Here is a 26,528-nt window from a genome sequence, read left to right on the forward strand (position 1 = left end):
GGTCCTCGTACTCTGGGGCCTCTGGATGTCTGGGGCCTGGATCTCCTCCATACCTGCTTCATGCTCTGGCGGACGGGGCTATGGCTCCTCACACTCCCTAGCAGATCATTACATGGAGAAACCTTTTGAATACAAGTGTGCTGATGCACACAGGTGTGCACACTGGTGTACACAGACACAAACTACACCTTTCTTGGCTGCTACCTCAAAGCACATTGTGCGCTGTCGATCTTGTGTGCTGCACAATAACGTGTACTTTTTAGTATCTACTGTTATCTACTGTTAGCTAGTTTATTGTGATGGTGTTGTACTTTTTTGTTTGCTTTCTCTTCTGTTTTTTCTTATCTCCATACAGGTGATCCAGGTGTTTTGTTTGTTTTTCTTTTTTTTCTTCCCCCTTCTCACCATCTCTTCTCCCCTCTGTTTTTCTTTCTCTCCCGCTCTTTCGTTCATTCTTCCTCCCTTTCCTGTCCCCCAGTCATGTCTGTCCCGTCTGTAACAACTGAAAATCAAATCAAATAAATACCTAATTATAATAAAGGTCAATCAAATGGACCGATATGGCATGGTCATGATGATCCAATTGGTAAAATAAATCCGCTTGGCATCTTTCTTGGCCTTCAGACAACAATTCTCATGGCTAAAGATCCAAATGGGACAGGCAAAAAAAAAAAGAAGCTGTTTTCCAATATCCGTCGTAGTGGAAGCAAGAGGGGAAGCTCCTATCTGAACATCTTTGCTTGTGAGAGATAAAACAAATAAATTTGTCTTGATCACTAAGCACATAGGAGTTCTGCTGCATAGAGTGCTGAGGAGTGCTGAGGTATTATATGTGTAGTTTTAAGATGTTTACTATTTTATTTTATATTAGCCTCAAGTGGAAAACTTCCCCACATGCAGTCTTGTTCAATTAGACTATCAACTAGCTTTTCCCTTCTTCCCCAAGAAAAGAGCATCTAGTAAATCATAAAATAAAATGACTCACACTAACTTATCAGCAAAGTATAAACTCTCTTTTATGAAACTACCTACATGCTGAAACCTGGATGGACGCATGAAACAGCACACAAGGTAACCTTATGGTAACCTTGTGGTTATGAGTTCTATTCAAATTATATTGCTTTTCACATTTACTTCTGTAACCCAGGAAATAAAGCCACAGGACATAAATTATGGAAAGACCATAAAGGGATTTTTTTTTCTCTGACTAGTTAATAAATAAGAGAGGAGCATTAAAGTTGCTTGAGATATAACAGAGCACATGCTTCCAATAATCTCACCAAAGCTACGAGCACTTCAAACTAATTTTCTTCCCTTTTTGGTCTAATAAGAACAAATCAAATTCAGTGGAACTCAACAATTCACTCTAACTAAAGCAGAAAATTTGTGCTTTTTCTGTTTATAAAGAATCATTTCTCAGCAAGCCAAAAAAAAAACAAAAACAAGATTAACTCTCAGCTTACTTTTATCAAAGATAAAAATCTATAAATAAATAAGAGGATAGAAAGCAGTAGTGATGGTAGAGCTCTCGGTTTAACAGCAGTTTAACAAAGAACAGCATTTTTAGTAAATGCTTATCTTTTTGGGATTAAAATGATTAAGCACTTTCCCCCTCAGGTACAATCACATTGCATTCACATTACATGTAAGTATGTTACGCCTCACAACTTCAGTTTTCAGCCAGGCTAGGCTCAGAGGTCCTTTGAGCAAATGGCACCACGTTCACAATCTTGTTTTATGAAGTGCTAAACGGCACACTGTGATTGGGTTTCCTATAATGCAATAAACAAAAATACTGGAGAAAATAAGAATTTGGAAATAATGTTGGCACTAAAATACAAAATAAATTGTATATTTTTGAAGACTTATGACAACCAGCACAAACAAAGACGCGCACATCATGAGGAAATATCCTAGGATATTTCATTTTCTTCTGCTTGCCTAGTGTCTCACAGGGCAGAGAGACAACCATTCACACCTACGGCCAACTGTTCAAACCCAGGACCTTCTTGCTATGAGGTGACAGTGCTACTGCAACTTCTCCACCAGTGTCCCATCATTTTTGGAGGTCTAAGCTGTTTTATTGGGTAAGTGAAAACAAGATTCTAGCGGTGCTATAAGACTCACTAGGAACCAGGATATAATGCACATTTCATGGCAGTCCATTTCACATTAGTAGTTAGCAACCTCATTATGGACTAAAATTAAAAGACAAAGATCACCAAATTCACTATTCATCCTCCGGGGATCATGTTTTAAAGTTTTTATTCAATAGTTTTTAAGGTTTTCTGGATTTCTTCAGTTGTTGCATGAATTTGGGAGGTCAACAAAAATGATTTCTTTGTCTTGTAATCAGTATTTGAAGCTGCGCTGTTTTAATATAGTATTGTTTTACTGCTGCTGCCCAAAGCCAACATCACAAGCACGTGCCCCCAATGACTCTCCACTCAGTTCAATCAGTCATTTATGCCCTGTCATTATTTATTTTATTTTTTCCGACGCGGCAGCTGAAAGGGCACCGAAAGAGTGGAGGCTCAGGTGAGTGCAGGTCTTATCTATACCCTCCAGCTGTGTCCCAGTTCCCCGTCACTGCCTCTGGTAACAGGAATTTAGTTCAGAGTTTAAAATTAGTCCGGGCATCTATCATTTCCCACAGGCTGAATAGGTTGGTATAGGTGCCCTGGCACAGGTAATCTGTCTCCACACATCAGTCTGTCCCGCCTCACAGCGCCATCACTCAAACACGGTGCCTTGTCACTGACGACAGAGCCAGTGCCTGCGGAGAAGTGAAATATTGCTGTAGGATACATAAGCAAACATTCAGGCAATTGCTTCAATGCATGTTCTGTGGCGAGCGTCAAAAGAAAAGAGGAAGCATCACTTTGTATCCAATGAAACGGAACTGAAAAAACGCTATGAATTAGTTATCACTGTTTAAGATATCCCCATGACCCTGATCTGGATATGCATTCAGGAAAATGGACAGATGATTGTTTAATAAGTACAATTAAGAACTAATCGAAAATATCTGATTGTGTTACATATTTTACAGCTTAACACCCAAAATGTACATGCAAATTTTATAAAAGAATTACGAAAAAGGAAAAAATTCCTTAAGAGTGGCTTCTTACTGAGGCCAAAGCTGCAAGAACAGAGCTGACATCACTATAAATCTAACCCTATTTAAGAGCTGGAGTGTCTGAACACTGGAAAGGAGCTACAACAGATCAGCTGGAGGGCACAAAGCAGCTGCGCTAACACAAGACAGCCTATCTCTCACCTGCTGTGGACTGACTGGGTTAATATAGCGTGACATTACACACGCACCTCATTTTGTTGTACCAGGACAGACTGGAATAACACAGCTGAGGTCCAACATTTGTAAACATTGCTTTTTTTTTCTTTTTTTTGATTTCTTCTCTTTTAAAGATTTTTTTTTTAACATTGAACTTCATTCCGTCTGCATGTTTCCAATTACTCCATGCTTCTTGCTGTGGCTGTGAAACCTTGACTTTCACTTGCTTACCTGTTACAGCAGATTATAGCTGTAAATATTTCCCCTTTTGTCAGATATATCCTGTTTTTGAGGGGGTTTTGTCTGTTTACGCTGATGGGACAAGAGTCATCTTTAGAAAATGTTGCCGGAGGTGTGACGCCAAAACAGTCGGGATTCTCCGATTAGATGATTCGAAACAGAATCAAATGCAGTGGCTGAAGAATGTCAATCTAGCAAATGTGGATTTGCATCCACGTCCTTAATTCAGTCCTGCACTCAGGATTGAGTCAAATTCAGTCCACATTCCCACACTTACACATTGCCCCCCCCATTACCACCTGACAGAGACACTAAGTGATCTGACCCGTGCTCACTCCACATGCAGCGCACAGCTTATTGGTGTTTCCAGTCGCGGCTGCTGATATTCACCAGCACTGGCAGAGGTGTTAGGGTTTGTGGAAGGTGTAATGTTTATCGATCGTGGTGCAGGACTTGGGTTAAGGGTCCGGTCAGTCTTGGCTATCACTCCGGAGGATTTCTTCCAATGCTGTCTAAGAGCTTGCACCCCCCACCCACCCACCCACTTTTAATCAATAGCTCATTAGTGTGTTTCTTCACACAGCAGTAAGGGCAAAGAAAACAAAGGTCATCTTCTATGATAGATCTGACTCCTAATGAAATTTGCTTCATTTTGAATGAGATCTTGTGCTCTCGGGTCTGTTGTGTGTTGTCTGAATATAAAAGCTCATACATGCCTTGTAAGATTTCTAAATAATTAGTCTTCACACCCAGTTAGCAGTTCAAAAAAAAGTTCAAACTTGTAATGTTCATAAGCATGCATTCACACACAAAGGTCTATTAACAATCACTTACATCAAGCAGCTTTTTTTTATTACTCTAATAAAATATATGACTGCCTTATACCAGGGAATTTGCTAATGCTGTAAACAGTGGCTGATCTTTATACTCTCATCACTGGTTGACCTTTGTGTCAAATAATTTTATATAGGTGCGTGAATGTTTTTTAAGTGGCTTAATAGTGTAGTTGTTCGCAAATTCGCCTAACAAGAAAAACGTCCCAGCTGAATCCTGGGAGAAGACACAAATCCATCAGGGTTGCATCAGGAAGAGCAAAGGGAGAAGCTAAAAGTAGCATCGTCTATGTTTTTCAAAAGTATTACTTATAAACACAATTGATGCCATGTTACAAATCAGCTTTAACTGCTATAATCCAAAGGCAGCAGGTTCAGCGGGTTCTTGTAAACAAACATATTTATTCTCAGATTTGTTAAATTAATGAAGACTAAACTTCTAAACTGAAGATTTATCAAACCCAGAGTGTAACAAAAATGAAAAAAAAAAGTAGGAACTTATTGTAATACTGAACAAATCCTGTTTAAAATCAATATATTAATATTTAACAATGTGAGTTTTTAAATATGAATTTGTTCACCTAGCACTAAATATGTTTTAAAATGGCGTTTATTATCAGATAATTGTGTTTTACTACAAATATGTTGTAGTAAGTACTGCATAGACAATTCTTTTTTCCCCCGTGTCTTTTGATTTATTCTCTACTGCAGCCACACTTGTCTGAGGCCGCAGGTGTTAGCGCCACGCGTACTTGTAGACACCATAGTTCTAATTCAAGCATTCGTCATCATTTTAATTCTTCTGCTATTGTTCAAGATCACTATTATTATCCTGATTATCTATATATGTATAAAAAAGAATAGCCTAGTTAATTAGAGGGGATGGTGCATTTTTTTTTTTCATCTGTGCTCCTGCAAGGTTGTCTCTCCTTGAAAACGGGGGCACAGTACCTGTTTTCTGTCCCATCCCTGCTGACACAGAGAAATTGTTACGTGTGAAACAATAAGACCACTGATCCTTTTCAAGGACAAGCTGCTCATAGACTCTACAGTCTCTCCAGGGAGGTTAATGACCGGTGCCTTTCCATCCTTGCGCCTCTTGTGTTTTCATGCTCAACATTACAGGAGTAGCTGTTCTCATTTGCCAATGAATGTTCATTGAGTCTGTCTTAATTGCCCAAATAGACATATACTGGATAATAACAGTGCTGCACAGCAGGAAACACCGTGCCACTGAAAAGCAGGTATGCAAGCTGTGCAAGTATTAACGTGTTTCAGCCAAAACTGTTGGTTTGTCCTGGGGATAAATGTAGCATTTATAATTGTAGGAAGTGTGATTTCCTTCTGGCCACCTCAGGGTGAAAAGACAACTCCCTCACAACTGTTTCAGCTGTGATGTAACTGGTTTAACGTGAAAACACGAGTGAATACAGCAATTGGCGTGTGTCTGGAACAATTATGTTGAGTCGATCTGACGTTAATTCCTCTGGGATTAAAGTCAATAAATTGTACGATCACTGCCAGAAGTTTTGTGCTCCAGGTGAAGCTAATAAAAGGGATTTTTCTTGTTAACCTGCCAATGTAGACTTAAATTGCGGGAGGCACATTTAAAAATACACCTTTGAGTGTGCAGAAAATAGCACACTTAAAAATAACTCGGCCTGTTTTGTTGTTGGTTTTTGAGCTCACACAATATGAAGGTCAAGGCGTAAAATCCTGCAAGCAGTTGTTCTGCAACATGTGTTGAATATAAATACTGTATGTTGACACAGTGTTTGGATTTCGTGGTGAATGTAGGGTAGACTGTAGTACTTGTGTTTCTTCTTCCCTACTCTTTTGTCCACCTCTTTGTGGAGAGTGTTATTGTTCTAATCTGAAGCATTGAGGCATGTTGGTTTCACAAACTAATATTTTAGAGAAAAAGCCTGCGGTCTATTGTTAAGTCATTCACAATATGAAAAACAGAGACGTAGATTTGCGGCATTACTTATTTCTTACCATCATAGAAATGCCATTGTTTGCCTAACCCTTTGCTTTGGAGCCTTCCACTTCCTATTTTCTATGTTTGTGTCATATGGTTGCAGATGCAGTAAATTCCCAACTGAAACCTCCCACGCTACGTTTCTGTTATCTCTACTGCTCATGTTACACAGATATTCTCTTTTGCTGACACAGCAGTCTGTCAAAGTGATTGTTGGATTAAAAAGGTCAGATTTTTTGTCCTTTTTACAGCTGTTGTGTGATCACTCTGAGCGATAACGTAATAAACCTCTGAAACATGAATTATGACTTTGATATTTGGAGAATGCTACCTGGTTGAGTTCAAAGTCTAAAACTGTGGCAGCACTGCCCCCATGTGAAATCTCAGCAAAGAAATCTTCCTGTTTAAAAAACCAAAAAAAAAAACTTCCTCAGCTTGAAGTAGTCAGGAATAATTTCATTTACAACAACAATAACAAGAGTAAGAGACAACCTTTTTTTTTAATCTCAGATTTATTTCATTTGGATTTATTCGATGTTGTTTGCAGCAACACTCAGTCGTGTCGCTTTACAAAATAAATCTGGTTTCAAAGTAGTTTTAGTCTGAAAGCAAAACCAAGCAGGGAAAAAATGAACAGAACAGTAAAAAACCAACAAAAAAACCAACAAAAAAAAGAGCGAGACAATAACCAATCAGTTCAAAGTTTAACTGTAAACATGTAAAGACACAAATTTCAAACTCCTGTATTTTTTCCAGTGATCAGATCTGGTCAGTGACTTGCTCTTCTTCCTGACACGATTTTAAAGGTCTTTCCTTGCCTAGTTTTTAGCACTCCATTTTTTATTTATTTATTTTTCTCAGGAAGTCAGTGCAGAAAGAAACAAAATGATCCCTCGCTAACTGACCTGGGCCTTGTGTGTTAAAGGCTAAGAATCCCTTCAGAAACTCCTGCTACAATGTTGTTGAACAGAACAAAGTCAAGAGTTTCCGTGTTAGGAATCACAGATTTTGGGGGCATATTCAGCACTCTGGTTGAACATGTTTAACAGCATTGAATAGCACCATGAAAAAGCTAGAGATTTAGAGTAAGTTCAAGAGTTTCTGAAGGGAAAGGGGGACGGCTCTCCTTTTTTGAAAGACTTCAGAAGTATCTTCTGCTGCTGACAGATGACACTGTAGACTTGGTGATGGCACCACCGCTACTATAACCACCGTAGGAATTGGACAGTCCTGGAGAAGAAAGCAAAGCATGAATGTAAAGTGATGATCCATCCTCTCTATGTCATCTATTAGCTTACGTTTTATACATGATTTTTTTTTTTTTATAAAAAAACTTACCACCACTGCTCTGCTGCACATGGATGGTTGCACTGGCGCCTCCGCTGGCCAGTCTAATGGTTTAATAATAGAGAGTTAGTGTTTAATTTAGATATGAGTCTAATGCATGGGCCATGAAACTAAACAATTCAGTTTATCTCACCTGGATTCCTCTCCTTCCAGCAGTTTCCTGTAGGTGGCGATTTCAATATCCAGGGCGAGCTTGACGTTCATGAGCTCCTGGTATTCGCGCACCTGGCGGGCCATGTCCTGCTTGGCTTTCTGCAGAGCCTCCTCCAGGTCCCTGATGCGGAGCTTGGCGTCTTTCACTGCCAGCTCACCGCGCTCCTCGGCTTCTGCAATCTGAGCCTCGAGGTTGGCCCTCTGTGGAGAATCATGTCACGCATTCTTTAATAGTTGCCAATCTTTTTACACTATAAGGTGTACTCAGAGTAAAAGGCCTTGAAATGTACCTGTCCCTTGACAGCCTCGATCTCATTCTGAAGACGGGCAATCATACGGTTCAGCTCAGCGATTTCAGCCTTGGTTGTGCGCAAGTCATCACCATACTGTCCAGCAGAGGTCTGCATTTCCTCATACTATTATGAAAAAAATACAAGGTGCATCAGAAACATAATCCAGAGAGTAGACCTTTTGTAGTGTGTATTAAAAGCAGAGAGGGGATGAGCATCAGCTTTGCTCCCTCACCTTCTGTTTGTACCAGCTCTCAGCTTCAGCCCTGCTGCGGTTAGCAATGTCCTCATACTGAGCACGCACTTCAGCCACAATAGCATCCATGTCAAGGTTGCGACTGTTGTCCATCTCCACAATGACAGAGGTGTCCTTGATCTGGCTCTGCAGCTCACGAAGCTCCTACAGAACAAATTGTTTATGGAAAACAGTTAAGTTAAAAACAATTATTAGGGTGCAAAAAAAGAAATCACAATAAGTTGGTTAAATTAGACATTAGAAACTACATACAGCCTCATAGATAGCCCTGAGGAAGTTGATTTCATCCTGAAGAGCATCCACCTTGGCCTCCAGCTCCACCTTGTTCATGTAGGCAGCATCAACATCCTGGAAATGATGTCACATACAAACAAAAAATGGTCACTTTTACCACATCAAAAGTCACACATTTTTTAAAAAACTTAAAGGGTCATCTTGACATTTTCCCACCTTCTTCAGGAGCACAAACTCATTCTCTGCTGCTGCACGCTTGTTGATTTCATCCTCGTACCTGTTGGAACACAATGCAATACATCAGCACCTCTCCGTTTTTTATGTCTGCTCTTTAGAGGAGGTGCTGGTCGGTATATGTGTCATGTAAACACTTACTTATTCTTGAAGTCTTCAACCAGGCCCTGCATGTTCCTCAGCTCTGACTCCAGCTTGACCTTCTCATTACCCAGCCCATCGAGCTGCCTGCGGAGGTTGGCAATGTAAGCCTCAAACATGCCGTCGATGTTGGAGCGGGTGGTGGTCTGTTGCTGCAGGAGGCTCCATTTGGTCTCCAGCATCTTGTTCTGCTGCTCCAGAAAACGCACCTGGAAAACAGCACAAAATTTAAGACAAAAGATCAGATGCTGATCATTTTCATGTGTTTTTAACGTTGAATCATATATGAATGTGGCTTGAGGTCTGTTTGGTGGTTTGGTTCTTTTAATTTTTAAAGAAGGGTATAATGTGCAGCACTTTTGTTATCAGATATAAAGATTGCACAACTTTACTGAGTGAGCAGCTAGACATCTATTTGACTTGCCACGCCCCAGTCACAACAGCTGTGACTCGTGAAGGCAGTTCTTCAAATGTACACTAAAAGTGTTAAAGTAAACTTTTAGGCCTTTTTATTTTGGAACGCGTATCATTTTATCTTTTCTTTTCTTTAAATAATGCAGAATATTCCATGCAGATGTTTCGCCAACGTCTACGTGGCCTTGAGGATTTCTCTTATTGGGTCTGCAATTTGGCTATGAGTCATCCTACGTGCATTGTTGAAAGCCACACTGGCTCTCCAGCCATAAAAACTGGGTGTGGCAGTTAAACCACAGAAGACAAAGAATTGCAGCACTTGTTGTTTTGTGTGTCCGAGTGTCAAGGTATACCATTTACAGTTTCACACGAAGAAACCCATGACCCATAGTTCCCATCAGTGCAGACAGTATGACTGTAACATCTATATGAAGTAAAGGCTGATTTGCAGCTCTGTCCTCATGTTGCCTATAACAACCAGGTGATAAGTGCAATGTGCAAATTGCAGACTTTGGACTATGCAGACAGAGTGCAGATAATTCCCTGTTCCCTGTGCTCGTCTGCCAAGTGAGGAATAGGCGAGTCGTTGCATTGTAATCGCCACCCATGTTTAGACAGTGGATAGATAGGCTTGGACGGGGCTATAAGCCAGCTGTTATTCAGAGCAGATTTTAAATGGAGCTGCTAGTTTAAAATCAACTCTGTCATGACCTCTGACAGAATTGAGGTTTTCAAATGCTTCTCTAATCGCAAAGGCTGTAAGACACTGGTGAATACACCACCCAGATAAGAGTCACAACTGCCTTTCTTTGTCAGTTCTGCTAATGTCAAGAGCATATTTGCATTTTGAGTGTGGTACTCGTCTGAAAACAGATTGCCATTAGTGTGCTAGACAATTCACTTACTTTTAACTTTCTAATTCTTTTTGTTTTCATTCACATATCCAAGATGAAAACTTTGAACTATTCACGTGTAGCAGAAGCAAGAGATAAATCTGGCCCAAGAGGCATGCAAGTTCTCTGTACCACAATAATGAGGCCTGCAGTAAATTGTACATAGAACAGGCAGTCAGACAGAGAGATCAGAGGAACAAACCTTGTCAATGAAGGAGGCGAAGCGGTTGTTCAGGGTCTTGATCTGCTCCTTCTCCTGGGTGCGGACAGCCTGGATGGTGGGGTCGATCTCCAGGTTCAGAGGAGCCAGCAGGCTCTGGTTGACTTGGACAGCAGTGATTGGTTGTCCAAGTAGTGGTTGGCTAGAAAGGCCATAACTGCTTGATGCACTTATGCTAGGAGTAAAACCCGAACCAACACCACCATATGTGGTTCTCTTGATGGAGTAGGAGCTTGAGGTGGGAACCGACCTCCTGCTGCTGCTGCTGTAGCTCACTACTGATGCTGCCTTCCTGGGTTGATACATTTTCAACTTGTTGAGCAGAAGCAAACTGACGCTGAGAAGTCTTCAAAAGGAGAGCCAAGTCCCTCTGAGTGTCTGACAGCACACTCTCGCTGCTTTTATGGCTGTACAAGCTGGTGGGAGGATCTTCACCTGCCCTCTGAGTTTGGCTTTCAAGCCTTCCCTCCACCTCAGCTTACACGCTTCTTGCTCTCAATGACAGGAGTGGCCAGTCTTGTAAAACAGGTAGGGAGGGATTGTCAGGGAGATAAGCCTGGACACACCCTGCAACAGGACAAGGGAGAAGGAGCAAACAAGTAACGCAGAGCCGAGTGAAGTGGAATAAAAAAAAACAACAAAGAAAACCTTTTATGGATTCTCTATGTTTATTATTGCATCCACTGAAGCAAAAGATAAAAATTAGAATCACAGTCAAAATATATCACAAAATACATAAACTTATACACTACCAACACACAAGTAGTCTTGATATGTACATTCTTTCATATAAACTAGCTTTCTCCTCTCTTATCAAAGCATGCACATACTGTATATTCCAACCACTGACAAACAAATCACCAAAGTAATACTAAGCTTTACTCAAATTATGACTCTTTGTCTCATTAGTGCATTCATTATGTACTGTCTATTTAGCAGATGCAATCAGGTTAATATATTTAAGTGTGACATGTGTCATGCTGCACATACCATACTTTTCCTTTGCTAAATTTATATGGCAATATCTTACATACCATAACAGTTACTGATTAGTTCTTAGTAACACCTTAACATAAAGCACTGGATCAGACCATACAATGGTCCAAAAGTTGTAAAAAACAAAACAAAAAAACCCATCATTATATATTAATTAGATGAAGCTGGCTCCACCCTAACTACTGTTTAAGTTGTGTAAGCTTTTCACTGACATCATAACAAAATGCATCAATAAATAACCAAAATTTGGATGGTGCTTGTACAGTCGTATGTGCTATTTTATCACTAGTATTCACTTCGTTTGTATTGTCCTCTCTGATCAAAACTACGATTAAATCATTCGAAGTCAAGATCAGTTTTAGGAAGCACAAGAAAGTGACTAAAATTCTCATGAACAATGAAATCTTTTCAGCAGTAATGACATTCATGAAACACTTATTAGAGAGTATAGGCCAGAATATGTAGCTGAGATGTGCACCCGCGGTTTGACTACTGTCCCTGGCATCAAGGTAGCATTGGAAGCATTGCCAAACAAATCATTTCCCAACCAATCATCCGAACAGCATTATAAGAACCTGATATTTAGCAAGTTTGTATTTCCATATTCACCTAATTATAACAGGCTAAATTCATGAGCAGTTGAATGTACCAGTGCCCATTCTAGTATAACAGATCTACCACCGCAGCCATACATGGTCTGGTACGTGGAGTCGAATAATATTACCATCTATGATTGCCATTTGTAAAGACATTTGTCATGATTCAAAACAAATGGCCCAGCCTAGTGTTGCTAGTTTTCTAGAGAGAAATGTTTGCGTCTAAAAGAATAGCGTGCTGTTAGCATTGTGTTAGCATTGTGTTAGCATTGTGTTAGCATGCTGCACAGTACAGTATAGTTATAGCTATAGCAAAACAAATGTCCACACAGTCCTTAAAACAAGTTTTAAAAATATACTGCATATAGTTCACTACATGCAAATGCAAATGAGGCATCTGCATCACAACAGAAACAATAAGAATCCAACATGAAACTGCACTCACTTCAAACAATCTTTTCCTGTAGTTACAATTAAAAGTGCATGTATCACATTGTGCATCTAGTTAAATACACATTTGCATTGGACTTGTTTGCTTTTACACTGTTTTGCATTTTGAATACTGATTCTAGACATCTTAACTCATCTGTGTTATCAGTATTTACGCAAACCTGAGAGATTCAAGCATGGATTACTGCAAAGAAAGGAATAAACTTCAAGAATAAAGTATTATTTAGTCAAATGCCCCAGGCAGAGTTCAACATAAGTGCTGCCAGAACATTGTTGTATAAAATAATGCTTTACGCTTATAGTTTGTTCTTCCTTGTTCGACTGAAAATAATCTGCTCCATGAATCAGTAATGTGCATTCAAGATTGAGTGGTTGTTTTTTGTGCTTACTTGACCGCACCCACCGCTCCCATACTTAAACACTGGCACACTAGTTTCTCACCTCTGTACCTTTCTGCATTCTTTTTCATTCTTCCCCAACTTTTCACATGCACATGCCTTTAATTTCTACCGTGGTGTGGAATTTACTCTAAAAGCTCAACTAGCTGCTGCCCAGCTGTGATTCTGAGAAAATGCATGTTCCACTCTTGTATCTCACTGAATTCAAACAGTTGCATTACAGTCAGTTAGAGACCCGGGATTATGTTACCTGCATAAACAGATCAGTTTCAGTGCTGTCTCTAATGCTGTGCGGTATTTTCACAGCAATTCTCAGCGTGCAAACTTGAGTGCCAATAAGTCAACCCACACAGTAGGAATCACCAAACAGGGTGGGGCCCTGGTATCTGGTCCAAACAATTGTTTCATTGAGATATTTGATAAACAGGAATTAGGAGTGGTGCAGTTCCAGTAGAAAAGCAAAGACAAAAATAAAAAATTCAAATAAAATCTTGGTAAATGTAGCAACAAAGTGATCACGACAGATCACTATCGCTATACGTTTTGTCTGTCTTTGTTTAAAATGTCATCAGCCATGACCCATCACACAATTAAATTTTGTCACACAATTGTCACAATTAAAAAGCTCAAGCTGGTCAAGTCTGAGTAATCTGAAGTGCAAAACCCAAAACACTGAAGTCAGGCTTCCTGTGAAGATGTATAAAGCCTTTAAAATGAGTTAAAATGTGTCAGTGTTATTTCTTTTGGGCTTCAAGAACTGTGACCAACTCTTTATATGTGTCCAGGCTCCAGTGTTTACTCTAAAAACCTGTCTCCACCCACTCTGAATGGCTTTCTCGTGCCTGTCTTACATACTTGTGAAGGAACAAACTATCAGAGCATAGCTCAGTAATTATGGGGAGTTCAGTAACAGCGCTATTCCAGCTGCACACCTGACTGACGGAACATGTGATAGGCTGCAAGTTATGGTTGAATAAAGGTCTCAAAACATTTAAAAAGTGCCATTGTGAAGTGATATAATTTTATATCTCATAAACAAAAAAAAACTACGGCACATATTATAACCTAGTTTCTGGAATTCCCTTTTGTACCACTGTAGTATGTGTGACCAGGGTGTGGACAGTTTTACACTGTGAAGGTGTGGTTTGGTAGGCTATGCCTCTTCATACTGACTTTTTCAATAAGGAATCAAATGGAGTGAATGAAACCTATGTTCAATCTGTGAATGCAGTGCACATTTGAGATGAGTATCTAACTAGTACTGTAAGTTGCATTGCTGTATCCCATTTAAGGCAACATACTAACAAAACTGAACATTTATGTTCAGGCTGGGGGAGTTGATTTCAGAAGTTGTTCCCACCTCACCACATTGAAACATTTTATTAGGATCACTTGGTGGCACATGTTAACTAATAGGTACGCTGCTGCATGGTTAGGACAACAACTACATCCATAAAGCAGCATCTAGGCAGATGAGGTGGCATAAAATTTGAATCTGAGTATTGCTACTTCCTAGTCTTACTAGATACAACAACATGTTCATTTTCTACATTATGATCCCTATTCAAGTCAAATATATTAAAAAATGAAATGTTTCAGGTTGTAATTGAAAATCTGCTAAACATGCAACCTTCTCTGTTTATTACTCATGTCCAGTTCAAAGAAAAGTTTGGTAGTAAAAGTGAAGCACAAAACAAGGAACTCCACTTCTGATGAGCCGAAACGTTACCCGCATTTTCTTTTTCTTGTTAATGTGATCTAAACTTTCCATTGTTGTTTTGAAGCTTAGCCTCTGGCCTTGCCTCTAGCTGCAGAAAACCTGCTGAGCAGCTATGCCTTGCATCTTGTTAGTTTGAACTCAGTTCTTTTCTTAACGCACTTAACAAAGTGCATTCTCTTTCGTCAAGCTGGAATGGACGCTCATAATTATTTCGTCGCTCCTTTTAATAATTAAAACAATTGCTGCTCCTTTTACTTTATTTACTTTTAGTTTATCAGATCACTATCTGTCCACTGTGGGTGAGATAGTCATCTTCGTGTCTGATGTGACTTTGGGTGGAGCACATTCCTGTCAAAATAAGCAGGTTGTGAAAGTCTGATTAATAAGTCTAATCTTTACGAATTCTTGAGTCTGTGACCAAGGAAACAGTTGTGCAACAGTTTCACCAGTTATAAAACTATTTTGAGTTTTTCAGAGAGGTGATACCAAATTCTTCGTATGGTGGTTTTTAATAGTAAAAACCACCATGCATGACATCCGCCCACAAAAAAACGAATTATAAATATGCATGCCCTTGTGTCTTTTATTTACATTCTTTACCCAGATATCAACCTTTAGATTACGTTTAACGTGCCTGCATACGTACATATTTTACATACAGATTTGCATTTAAACCACTGGGTACAGAAACATCAGCAAGCTACATCGACCTTTGATGTTAAGTAGACTTACAACAAATATAGAATTAACTGTGTGTTAGTGTTAGAGTCCAGGGTTCGGGGGGTCCAGAGAAACTTGGCCGATACACCTGAAGTCAAACAAAGTCACCACCCATGCTAGGATAGCATCATCATGAAAGATTTGTTGTGCATAAGCAAACCAGGAAGTTACACAGAGCTGTCTAAGAAGCATTTAGTAACCTGGTAAATACTTGCATTTATAACATTATGTGATACAAATGCATACCTAGCAAAGCATTAATGTGGATATTCATTTCATAGTAAATATTGGTACTCATGAATAATTCAACCTCTTGATTACTGTGAAATCCAAAGAAATTCATTAAGACACTGCCACAAGTTGACCTGTTGAACGAATATTTGTACCACTCTGTATATTAGCATACTGATAAAGTATGCTCATATAAACAGCTAATTTGTGATGTTCTCTCTTCTCTCTGCAACTGAATTAATAAAGGATGTACATCTGTCTCTCTCACTTCTATACCAACAGATATTCACACTTGTCTGATCACTTTAATCCAGATCTGAAACAGGGTCACGTTTCTTCATTTGTGACTTCAGTGTCTTTGTACAGCACCACAATTACTCTATGTTAAGCACATTTCTTTCCATGTTATAGAATTGCACACATTTTCTGTCCTGTGCTCTGCAATGTTCATTTGTATTCTCGCTAGAAAATTATCAAAGCCGTATGTATTAAGTGGACTTTACAATCAAATGTAAACTATTGACTAAACATGAAAGGAATAGTGGACATAAAAGAGAGAAGCCAAAACCTTTGGACACATCAATGGCCCCCTTTGTGCTTGCTTTGGCTTAAGTTTGTGGGTGTGTTCTTTAGGAGGGAGTGATGTCGCCCTGGATTTTACTCTTAGGCCTCAGAATTTCACCACCTGGAAAAAAAAAAAAAAAAATCAAGGTGCACACCCTTACAACACAGCACAAGCCACAAGTCATGCATTGAAATATCTTGTAGATGCCAAACCAGGAGAATGTGGTTAAACTGGGACACATTTATAAAGGTTAACGCAACAAAGCGATGCTAAGATGCTAAGCTGCATTGCAGAGCTGCTGCTGTTCACAAAGTTCTCACAGTCACAATGTTGACAGTTTGTTGGCATGCTAACACACGCTCAGACATACCCACGCAGTTCAGTAAGACATCACCAAGAGATATTGCTTTACAGTTTTGGACTTTAACATTTTAACTTGTAGTGTACACACATGCACGCGCACAGAAACACACAGAGACGTGCTCAAAAACCACCTTACTACTGTTGTAGGCACGCATGGGAACTCTGGCACAAACGGCAGACTAACTCGATGACTCACCCTTTGTCACACCGGGAAGAAAGTTGTCTAGCCAAATGAAAGCCTAGCAACCAGCTCATTTGCTTGTGGGCATTTGAAAACACCTGCTTTTGATGTCACAGTCAGTACCTGCACTATCTGTTTTCTCATTTCTGTTCTATTTTCTTTATGTTGTTTCAACAGTTGTGCCACAACTGAACAGCATCAGTTCTGTCTGAGGTGATGAACAAATATAAACTGTACGCGCGTCTGTGTGTGTCTTTCTGTCTCTCTGTGGGTATGTGGGTTTGTGTGTGAGAGATCAAATTTCAAAGCAAGCCGCTACAAAATCCAACTGACTTTTGTGATCGCCCAAACTTTCAAACTCTTTCAAGCTTTCAGTTTGCCTACTAGACCTACCAACTATCGGTATTCCCAGCAGCCTTAGCAGTTGTTTTGCTGCAAATCTTAATATGCTAAGAGGTTTAACAAATATAACAAAGTTGTCATATATTTAACCGTTATTATTATTAACCCTCAGCATGTTTGGATTTTCATAGTGCATGCCAGTACTATTTATCTCACAGCAGTGCTGCTTGTAACTACAGCCTCACAGGCCTGCACACCTGGCTGGCCTGACCCTTCTGTTTGTTTAGACTGAGCATTCGAGCAGCGTCTCTCCCATTTATCAGAGTTAAGACAGTCACAGTGGAGTTGCAGCAAGCTCTGGTTGAATGTCCGGAAATCAGAAAAGGTTGAGCCTGACTCAGCCTTTTGCATTACATACAACAGTGCCACTGTGTGATTTTTTTCCCATTATTTTGCTTTGCACATGGGTCATTCCATCTCAAATCATTCCATTTTTGGAACACGTTCTGATCGACCAGCAATAATTTGCCTAATAATATGCTGCTGTCCAAAGTTTGGACATATGAAATGATTGATGTGAAATGATATCAAATATTTTTAATGTTTGAATATGAATATCTCAAAAATTATTGAAGGTAAAAGCCTCATATTTTTGGCTTAAATAAATCAGTGTCTCACTCAATTCCCAAATACCAGGCCTAGCTCCTTGCAAGCTCCATTGTTAAATCAGGGTTATATTAGGTTTCAGTTCTCCGTCATATTTTAATCTTTAGATGACTATTAGCCACTCTAGTATGCAACTCAGCTGAACCAGCTGTGTGAGGGTTTAGTAGCACCTAGCACTGGTGGATAACTTTTCCTAAAACCAGGCCTTTCCAAGCATGTAAGAAGAGATCACTTAACCATAGGAAAACATTTTTCACCAGTGTTTTGTTTATATGCGCCATGTGGGTACGTCATGTTGGACTATTATAGAAAGGAAAAGGCCCCCATGTATCTATTAAGTGTTGGGCAGCCACACAGAAAACTTGCAGAAGCAGGTTTATCTACAGGGAGTGCAGAATTATTAGGCAAATGAGTATTTTGTCCACATCATCCTCTTCATGCATGTTGTCTTACTCCAAGCTGTATAAGCTCGAAAGCCTACTACCAATTAAGCATATTAGGTGATGTGCATCTCTGTAATGAGAAGGGGTGTGGTCTAATGACATCAACACCCTATATCAGGTGTGCATAATTATTAGGCAACATCCTTTCCTTTGGCAAAATGGGTCAAAAGAAGGACTTGACAGGCTCAGAAAAGTCAAAAATAGTGAGATATCTTGCAGAGGGATGCAGCAGTCTCAAAATTGCAAAGCTTCTGAAGCGTGATCATCGAACAATCAAGCGTTTCATTCAAAATAGTCAACAGGGTCGCAAGAAGCGTGTGGAAAAACCAAGGCGCAAAATAACTGCCCATGAACTGAGAAAAGTCAAGCGTGCAGCTGCCAAGATGCCACTTGCCACCAGTTTGGCCATATTTCAGAGCTGCAACATCACTGGAGTGCCCAAAAGCACAAGGTGTGCAATACTCAGAGACATGGCCAAGGTAAGAAAGGCTGAAAGACGACCACCACTGAACAAGACACACAAGCTGAAACGTCAAGACCGGGCCAAGAAATATCTCAAGACTGATTTTTCTAAGGTTTTATGGACTGATGAAATGAGAGTGAGTCTTGATGGGCCAGATGGATGGGCCCGTGGCTGGATTGGTAAAGGGCAGAGAGCTCCAGTAGCTCCAAAAATAAATAATTGAAATGGGTATATATTTGTTTTTTGTTAAGTTGCCTGATAATTATGCACAGTAATAGTCACCTGCACACACAGATATCCCCCTAAAATAGCTAAAACTAAAAACAAACTAAAAACTACTTCCAAAAACATTCAGCTTTGATATTAATGAGTTTTTTGGGTTCATTGAGAACATGGTTGTTGTTCAATAATAAAATTATTCCTCAAAAATACAACTTGCCTAATAATTCTGCACTCCCTGTATTTTGCCTGCAGCACGCACATTCTGAGGACACCACCCGCCCGATCGGAGGTGGTTCAGCACCGTTAGTGTCCTGTCAGTGACTCAATTCAGCACATTACACAAGGCAAGCACCGACCTCAGCCTCCTTATCAATCATTACCTTGAATAGAGAGCAACAGAATTTACTCCTATACGCTCTTCACATACACTGAAACCTACAGGTTAACTCAAGTGTGTGTGGCTGTGCAGGTAAACTACAGTCAAACACACGCAGTCAAAGGGTGACACCTCACTCTCCTCTCACAGAGTAAACTGTGCTAGCCTTCCCTATTCATAGAGAATTAGAACCATCATGACATCATGATTTGAGGCTGAATATGTTGGACTAATAATGACTTCATGCAAGAATTTACTGTTTATTCTTTTCATACCGTGTTGTACAAGTTTGAGCATGTTGGGGTTTAAGCAGGTGAAATGAACAGGAATATCCTTTAATAGCCATATATAGTAAAACTAACTCATGAGTGTATTTCCTGTCATCACACAAACAACATTCCTTCACCATAACTCATGCTGGGTGATGTGTTGCCGTCTACTGTTATTATTACTGTATTGCCTAGCAACCACTTTCTCATCATTGCTTACACGTCTCCTCTATAATGTCTGTTGCGTAGCTTGTGGTGTGTGTTTGTATGTGTGTGCCTGCACTCACACACATACACACTTGGGCGTGTTCATAGTGATAATTCAGATAGCGCCTAGTGTAAATGTTACAGTAAATGAGGGGCTGGAATAAGAAAATTGTAGCATTCAAACAGAAGCCTGCTTTGCATATACCCGCAGAGTTGCCTGTTTGAACAAGTAAAAGAGAAGCGAGGAGATACCATCAAACCTCCCAGCACTTTTAGCCTCATACACTGTGAATGCCAGCTTTGATAGTAGTAAATTATTAACTTGTGCTCATAAAAGACACTCTGCCATCAGGATGCCTGTAGTTTGCTGATTATCAGCGCTTAAATGACACTAACGCTAAACCTATGGCCTTACTTCACATAATAACAAGCAAATATTAAAACCCATGCTGAAATATAGTTCAATAAATCTGCCAAAACAAATATAATGCAGTCTTTTAGGTAGCGATGATGAAAAACAAGACATTTTAATGGGGTTTTTTGTAAGAAACTATATTACTTACTCCAAACTTGCAAATAAAGAAAGATGAGGTTGCCCCATCTACAGGAAGATCATTTCAGGGAATTATGATCATATATGGTTTCACAACATGAATTTTTCAAAACAAGCATTTTGTGCTAAGTAGAGGGAGACTGAATTTAAGAAACTGTGTGTCTTTGTGGGTCATCTCTGAGTACTCCGGCTACCGCCCACAGACCAAAGACCTGCACAGGATTAGGTTTCCCGGTGATCCTTAATTGGCCGTAGGAGTGGCCTTGTGATTGTGAATGGTTGTCTGTCTCTCCGTAATAGCCCTGTGACAGACTGGTGACCTTTGTATGGTGTACCCCGCCTCTCAGCATATGATAACTGGGATCGGGCATCCAATGTGAAATTCTGCCAAATCAAATGTGCGCCACTACCCGCTGTGGCGACAGAGCAGCTGAAATAACCATTCTTTCTTTTATGCAACACCAGGAAACGTTCATTAGACACACCCGTGCATACTTTGGAGTGAAAGTTATGTGTGAGACCCAGACACAGATTAACACAAAGAGAAATACTTCTGTTTCTCTATCAGAGAACATCAGTGATTAAGGGTGGAGGGGAGGCCCACACCTTAATTATCTCACCATGAGTGATTTACAGACAGATCAGAATTTGAACATGCAGAACAGCTCTTCATGCATGAACTACCTTGAATAAATCAGTAAGCATAATCAATATGACTGTCCTGCATCTCAGGGACATCCATCCATCCATCCATCCATTCGCTTCCGCTTATCCTTTTCAGGGTCGCGGGGGGCGCTGGAGCCTATCCCAGCTGTCATAGGGCGAGAGGCAGGGTACACCCTGGACAGGTCGCCAGTCTGTCGCAGGGCTAAAACATAGGGACAACTTTTTAATATTATCTTCTGGCATACCTACACACCATTTCTGTCAACACACAATCAAACTTTGCTAACTAAACACATGCTCTTACAAAGAGGGGTTTAGGAAAACAACATAACCATTGAGAACCAAAACAATACAACTTAATCTGCATGCAAATAAGCAAAGAATATTTGGCCTTTAGTTGTTGTTTTGTGGATTCATCACTAGCACAGAACAAACAGAAAACCAGTCTGTGCTGTTATCACCAGAAGTAAAAATTTAACTGTAGAAAGATCTTCTGACATTCCTCCATTCTCAGAGCTACACACCCAATCATAATTGGTGGTTGCCTTCAGGGAAAGACGCTCAGTTCTGTCAATACAGGGTTCGAACCAAACTGGTTCCATCTGACAAGTTGGTGCTGCTGTCAGTTGCCCCAGAGTTATGCAGCAGTTTAACCAAAGCGTCCTTTTCCTTCTGCCTTCTACAGATGCCCCGCAGGGAGTGAACAACTTTTCAGTCAGTGAAAAATGACAGCTGACAGCCTTGATAAACCAGGTAACTTTTCTGACATGTCAGTAAAACAAACATAAGAATGCTTTGGATGGCTGAGAGGGGTGCAGGGAAGGTGTGAATGACATATTGTGCTTGCTAAAATTACTTTTACTAGGCCAACACTGGCCCAATTAAGTTGATTATACACCTGTTAATTAATAAGAATAAAATCTCTGCGACAGGCTGGTGACTTGTCCACCCTGCCTCTAGAGCTGCGGTAGTTGGAATAGGATGCTGAATTGGACAAGCAGAAGAGGATGTATGTATGCATGGATGGATGGATGAGAAAGTGTTGCAACAAATACAAATTTACAATTAAGGTGATTTTCCATTCATCCATTCATTGTCTTCCACTTATACAATTTGGGTTTGCAAGAATGGGCTTGATCCAATCTCAGCTTACACTGAGATATCCTGTAGGGGTAAATGGTAAATGGCCTGTATTTGTATAGCGCTTTACTAGTCCCTAAGGACCCCAAAGCGCTTTACACATTCAGTCATCCACCCATTCACAAACTGGTGATGGCAAGCTACATTGTAGCCACAGCCACCCTGGGGCGCACTGACAGAGGCGAAGCTGCCGGACACTGGCGCCACCGGGCCCTCTGACCACCACCAGTAGGCAACGGGTGAAGTGTCTCGCCCAAGGACACAACGACCGAGACTGTCCGAGCCGGGGCTCGAACCAGCAACCTTCCGATTACAAGACGAACTGCCAACTCTTGAGACACGATCACCCCGTACAGAGAGACAGACAACCTTTCACACTCACAATCACACCTATGTTCAATTTAGAACTGGAAAGAAGCCATTCAAGATCCAAAAAGTTGAGGGCCTGGGCCAGGATTAAATCAGTGCAATGAAATTTCATTTGGTACCTGCAAGAAATTGTCACAATGCAATGTGAGTGTCCTGCATCATGACCCGAAGAAATAATATCTTCAGAAAGCAGTACCTGCTGCAGGTGCGTGCCTCAGTTTAACAAAAGAAAAGAGGCACACCTCTAGCAGGCATCCAGAATATTCACCCTTGCTTTTTGTTGATGTGCATCCTCTATCTGTCAGTCACCTCCACCCCAAGACTGCAGAGGCATTAAGACCTGTTACCCAAGTTGAATAGCAGGTCTTTTTTATAGTAAAGAAACACATCTAAAACGTTATGTGTCAGAACTTGTACAGACAAATTCTAGATGAGACTAATTGTGGTAGCGATTACCCAAATTGACGCTAGTGTGGTTTTAGAGAGCCGAGACTACTAAATCTGCTCACTCCACTAAATCATAAAAACACTGGAAAGACATGATGCAAGTCATCGTGTTTCATTGCAGGCACTTGTTATAACTTGATCAGTCACCACTTCAGGCTAGATTTTTGATTTATAATGATGTCATCATGCACAATAAGTTGATTATCTTCTGAAAGCAATGCCAAAGTTTATGTCAGACATTTGAACAAGTCTGGGAAGAAAAAAAAACTTTGTCTTTCATGAGCTAATGATCTGACTCATGGCTACTTTAGTAATCTATTTTTTTAGTAGGCTTATGCATGCCCTGTGTTTTTGTGTTGGGTTGGCTACGTGATACAAAAGTTACTTCAGGTGCATTACGAGCTGGGCATGTTGACGGAAAATTCACTGCAGTGTCAAGCTAATTCGATTAAAGCAAGTATTAGATTGCTGTTTATACTGTTTAAAGATCTCTTAATGTAACGATACAGGTTTAAGAACGCAGTGTTACAGGATTTGCATGTATGCAGGTGGGTGGCACGGAGAAAGCATTTATTATTTCATGTCATTCAGGCATGAACACGTTTACTCTCAAAGGAATTCAGCTGTTGGACAAGGGTGCATTCTATAGATTACATAACATAAACATAGAAATACCAACTGTGAATATCAGACATGTTCTAACCCCCTAAGCTATCAGTGACTCACACAGCCAAACACAGCAACCACCAAGTTTCTTTCATATTTCTTGTCACTATAGCCTCTCCCCACCCCTCACAGCACGGGTGTAGGTTTCGCTTAAGCATTGGGAGGGAAATACAAGCGGGTGGAGTCTGCCTCATTTTGTGATGGAAATGTCTTTATGTAAAGAAAAGCGCCTAGGTGACTTATGACTTTAATGTGTTTAATTGAGTCTCTCAATCATCCTAAATTGTTACAATATTAGGCTGATAATATATAATATAAGCCTTCTTAATTTCATGTAATTATTCTCAACAAACACACACACACACAGGCATGACTTAATGTTCTATTTTTGCTTTGCTATTATTCAGTTATTTTCTAAATGACTGCAACATGTCATTATAATTTAAAGTCATCTCTCCCATTCTCTGTTTTTGTCCTGTCTGCCCAGGCCCTCTTCTTCTTTTCTCTTTCCATCAACCCAGCCGGGCGTGATGGATGACTGCCCCTCCCTGATCCTGCTAGTTTGAGGTTTCTTCCTCTTAAAAGGGAGTTTTTCCTTCTCAGTGTCACAAAGTGCATGCTCATAGGCAGTCATGTGATCTTTGGATCTTTCTCACAGATACTGCAGGGTCTTTACCTTACAGTACAAAGTGCTATGTGAATTGGCACTACAATCACTTAGCAAATACTGAGTCTCAAAACTTAGATGACTTTCAGCAAGAATAAAGTGTCCTCAGATACATTCACTGACTACTTTTTTAGGTACACTTTGCTCATACTGGACCCTTAACTCTTGAAATACTTATGTGTAAATAGTTGTGTGGGAAAATCCCAGTAGATCTACAGTTTCTGAAAAAAACATTTTTCTACATATGCCCTTGAATTGTTTTATTTTTTATGGTTTTATAGAGCTGAGGCGTCAAATGCATGAGTCTTAAATATTGAGGGGGCATGTTCAGTGCATCCATCCTGAATTCTACACCTCACACCTGTACCTTATGGTATTTCTAGGAAATGAGTGCTTTTTGTTACGGTAAGTATTTGTTTAGACATGATAAATTCTGTGCTTGTCACTCTGACAAAGTCTTTCTTCACAGGCCTGAAAGGGGTGCTGGGGCAGATATGACACAATGGGGCAGTGTCAGTGCTTTTCAACACAGCGACCTGTGGCTTAGTCAGCTTTTCCTGTTTCAACAAGAATGATGCACGTTAATCCAGCAGTACTGCTGCGAGGAGTCTGTTATTCACAGCGTACTTGCAATGTAGTACAATGGATCCTCAGGGCAGATGACACCGATTGAATGAATGTTGCAACATCACATTGAATTAATGAATTAAATTGCATCAAGGACCTGAGGTTATGGATACAGTAGCTGGTCTACAGCTTCTGGGACAGATGGGCCAACAAACGATGCAGCGCCGTGCTGTTCTGTGTGTCACAGCAGAGTATTGCTATAGCAAAAAACATTCAGAGCAGATGGTTGCACAAGGCAATAAAATCATCACCCACTGGTTTAAGTTTCAGTAAGTACTTATAAAAAGACCAAGTATAAAATAATAAAGAACAGGCTGCTGGGTTAATAAGCATGAATAGATCATAAAAGAAACCAGATACCACAGAGCATATACACCAGACAATATACTTGTGACCTATTCCTGGTTGGGTCTGAATTACTGAGGCCACTGGGGATACAGGACTGTCGGGTGTGATCTGCAGTGGCGGACAGGTTAAGTTACTTTGCTTAGATTTTTCTTTCTTTTTAGCATTTTGCTATTTCAAGTTTAAGGTTTAATGTTTTAGGGCTGTATTTCACAAAGACATTGAAAGCAACTACAGCACTAAAAATTCTGTACCAGCATCCTTGAGAAAGAAACTGCTCCCACCAGAGGTTAAGTCCACAAAATGGTTAGTTTTCATTTTCCAGCTATGTTTTTTTGCACATAACAACAATCACTGTGTTTAATTTAACTGAGCTTGGATTTTGTTGCATTTTGACTAAGCTAGCTGCTTCCCATTGTTTCCAGGCTTATTGCTAAGCTACACTAACTGCAGGTTGCAGTTAATATGCAGGAAGACATGGATGGTATCATGTGTTCTTATCTAACTCTCTACTAGGAAAGCAAATGAAAGTGCCCAGTGTACATTTCTCATACTCATCCTTTCAAAGTGAAACCTTATGCAGTGTTGACTAAATTCAGTTAGAGCAAAGCTGGGCATGTTAAGTTCTGGGAGGATATCTAAAGCATGATAAGCCTGAGTTTATAGCTACTACTTTCATTTCAGCTCTGCTGTTACTATGCTGTTATAAACACTGACTGTTTTTCCCAATCAGGCTTTCAAACCCTGAACATGCTCTAGTCTCTCCCTGTGTCTGGCTGCAGTACATTAAGTGTCGTGAACAGTGGGTGGGATTGTGGTATTTGCAAAGTTTTCTGTCTATAACCTCATGAGAGGCTCTATGGCCTTGGGTGGGGCACCACCACCACCACCCATAATTCATGTTCAAACCAGTTCCTAGATGGGCTCAAAGGCCTCTTAAGGAACAATGGACTGTAAGAGAAACCCTTCCTGTCCTCAGATATGTTACATGTGTTCCTTCAAAGCACTTGCAGATTCTCAACACTGTCAGCTTTAGTATGAAATGTATGTTTTAGGGGTTTGGGTTTTTTCTTTTTTTAGTTTGCTTGTTTGATGCTTGTTTTTTTATTTTTTAGGATATGTGTTGGATTTCTTTGTTTTGGTCACACTTTATGTGAGCTTTTAGTTGGTGTTAAGAGACAATATGACAGTTGCAGACATTTTTGAGGAAGGCCTAACGTTCAGTTCATTTTGTGAAAGAGAAACTCTTGAAATAGGGTGAACAAGGCAGGCTGGGACTTGCCAGGTATTCCAGGGAAAGATTTGTGTG

At 40.1% G+C, this 26,528-nt stretch overlaps 1 protein-coding gene across 1 annotated transcript; it reads right to left on the minus strand.

Moving 5' to 3' along the window:
* Window positions 1–6,842: 6,842 nt before the first annotated feature.
* LOC146574004 (keratin, type II cytoskeletal 8-like) lies at window positions 6,843–10,918 on the minus strand. Its single transcript, XM_085273534.1, has 9 exons — window positions 10,514–10,918; window positions 9,005–9,213; window positions 8,846–8,906; window positions 8,648–8,743; window positions 8,375–8,539; window positions 8,140–8,265; window positions 7,830–8,050; window positions 7,688–7,740; window positions 6,843–7,579 (listed from the first exon to the last, which is right to left on the minus strand). Exons 1-9 carry the CDS (start codon window positions 10,835–10,837, stop codon window positions 7,491–7,493), a joined length of 1,344 nt encoding a protein of 447 aa, XP_085129660.1. The 5' UTR covers window positions 10,838–10,918; the 3' UTR covers window positions 6,843–7,490.
* Window positions 10,919–26,528: the final 15,610 nt, after the last annotated feature.

This window comes from Mchenga conophoros, linkage group LG5 (genome assembly GCF_057382185.1).
Source record: "Mchenga conophoros isolate Kocher_MC1m ecotype Shallow Benthic linkage group LG5, M_conophoros_male_GT1.1, whole genome shotgun sequence".
NCBI classification, from domain to species: Eukaryota; Metazoa; Chordata; class Actinopteri; order Cichliformes; family Cichlidae; genus Mchenga; species Mchenga conophoros.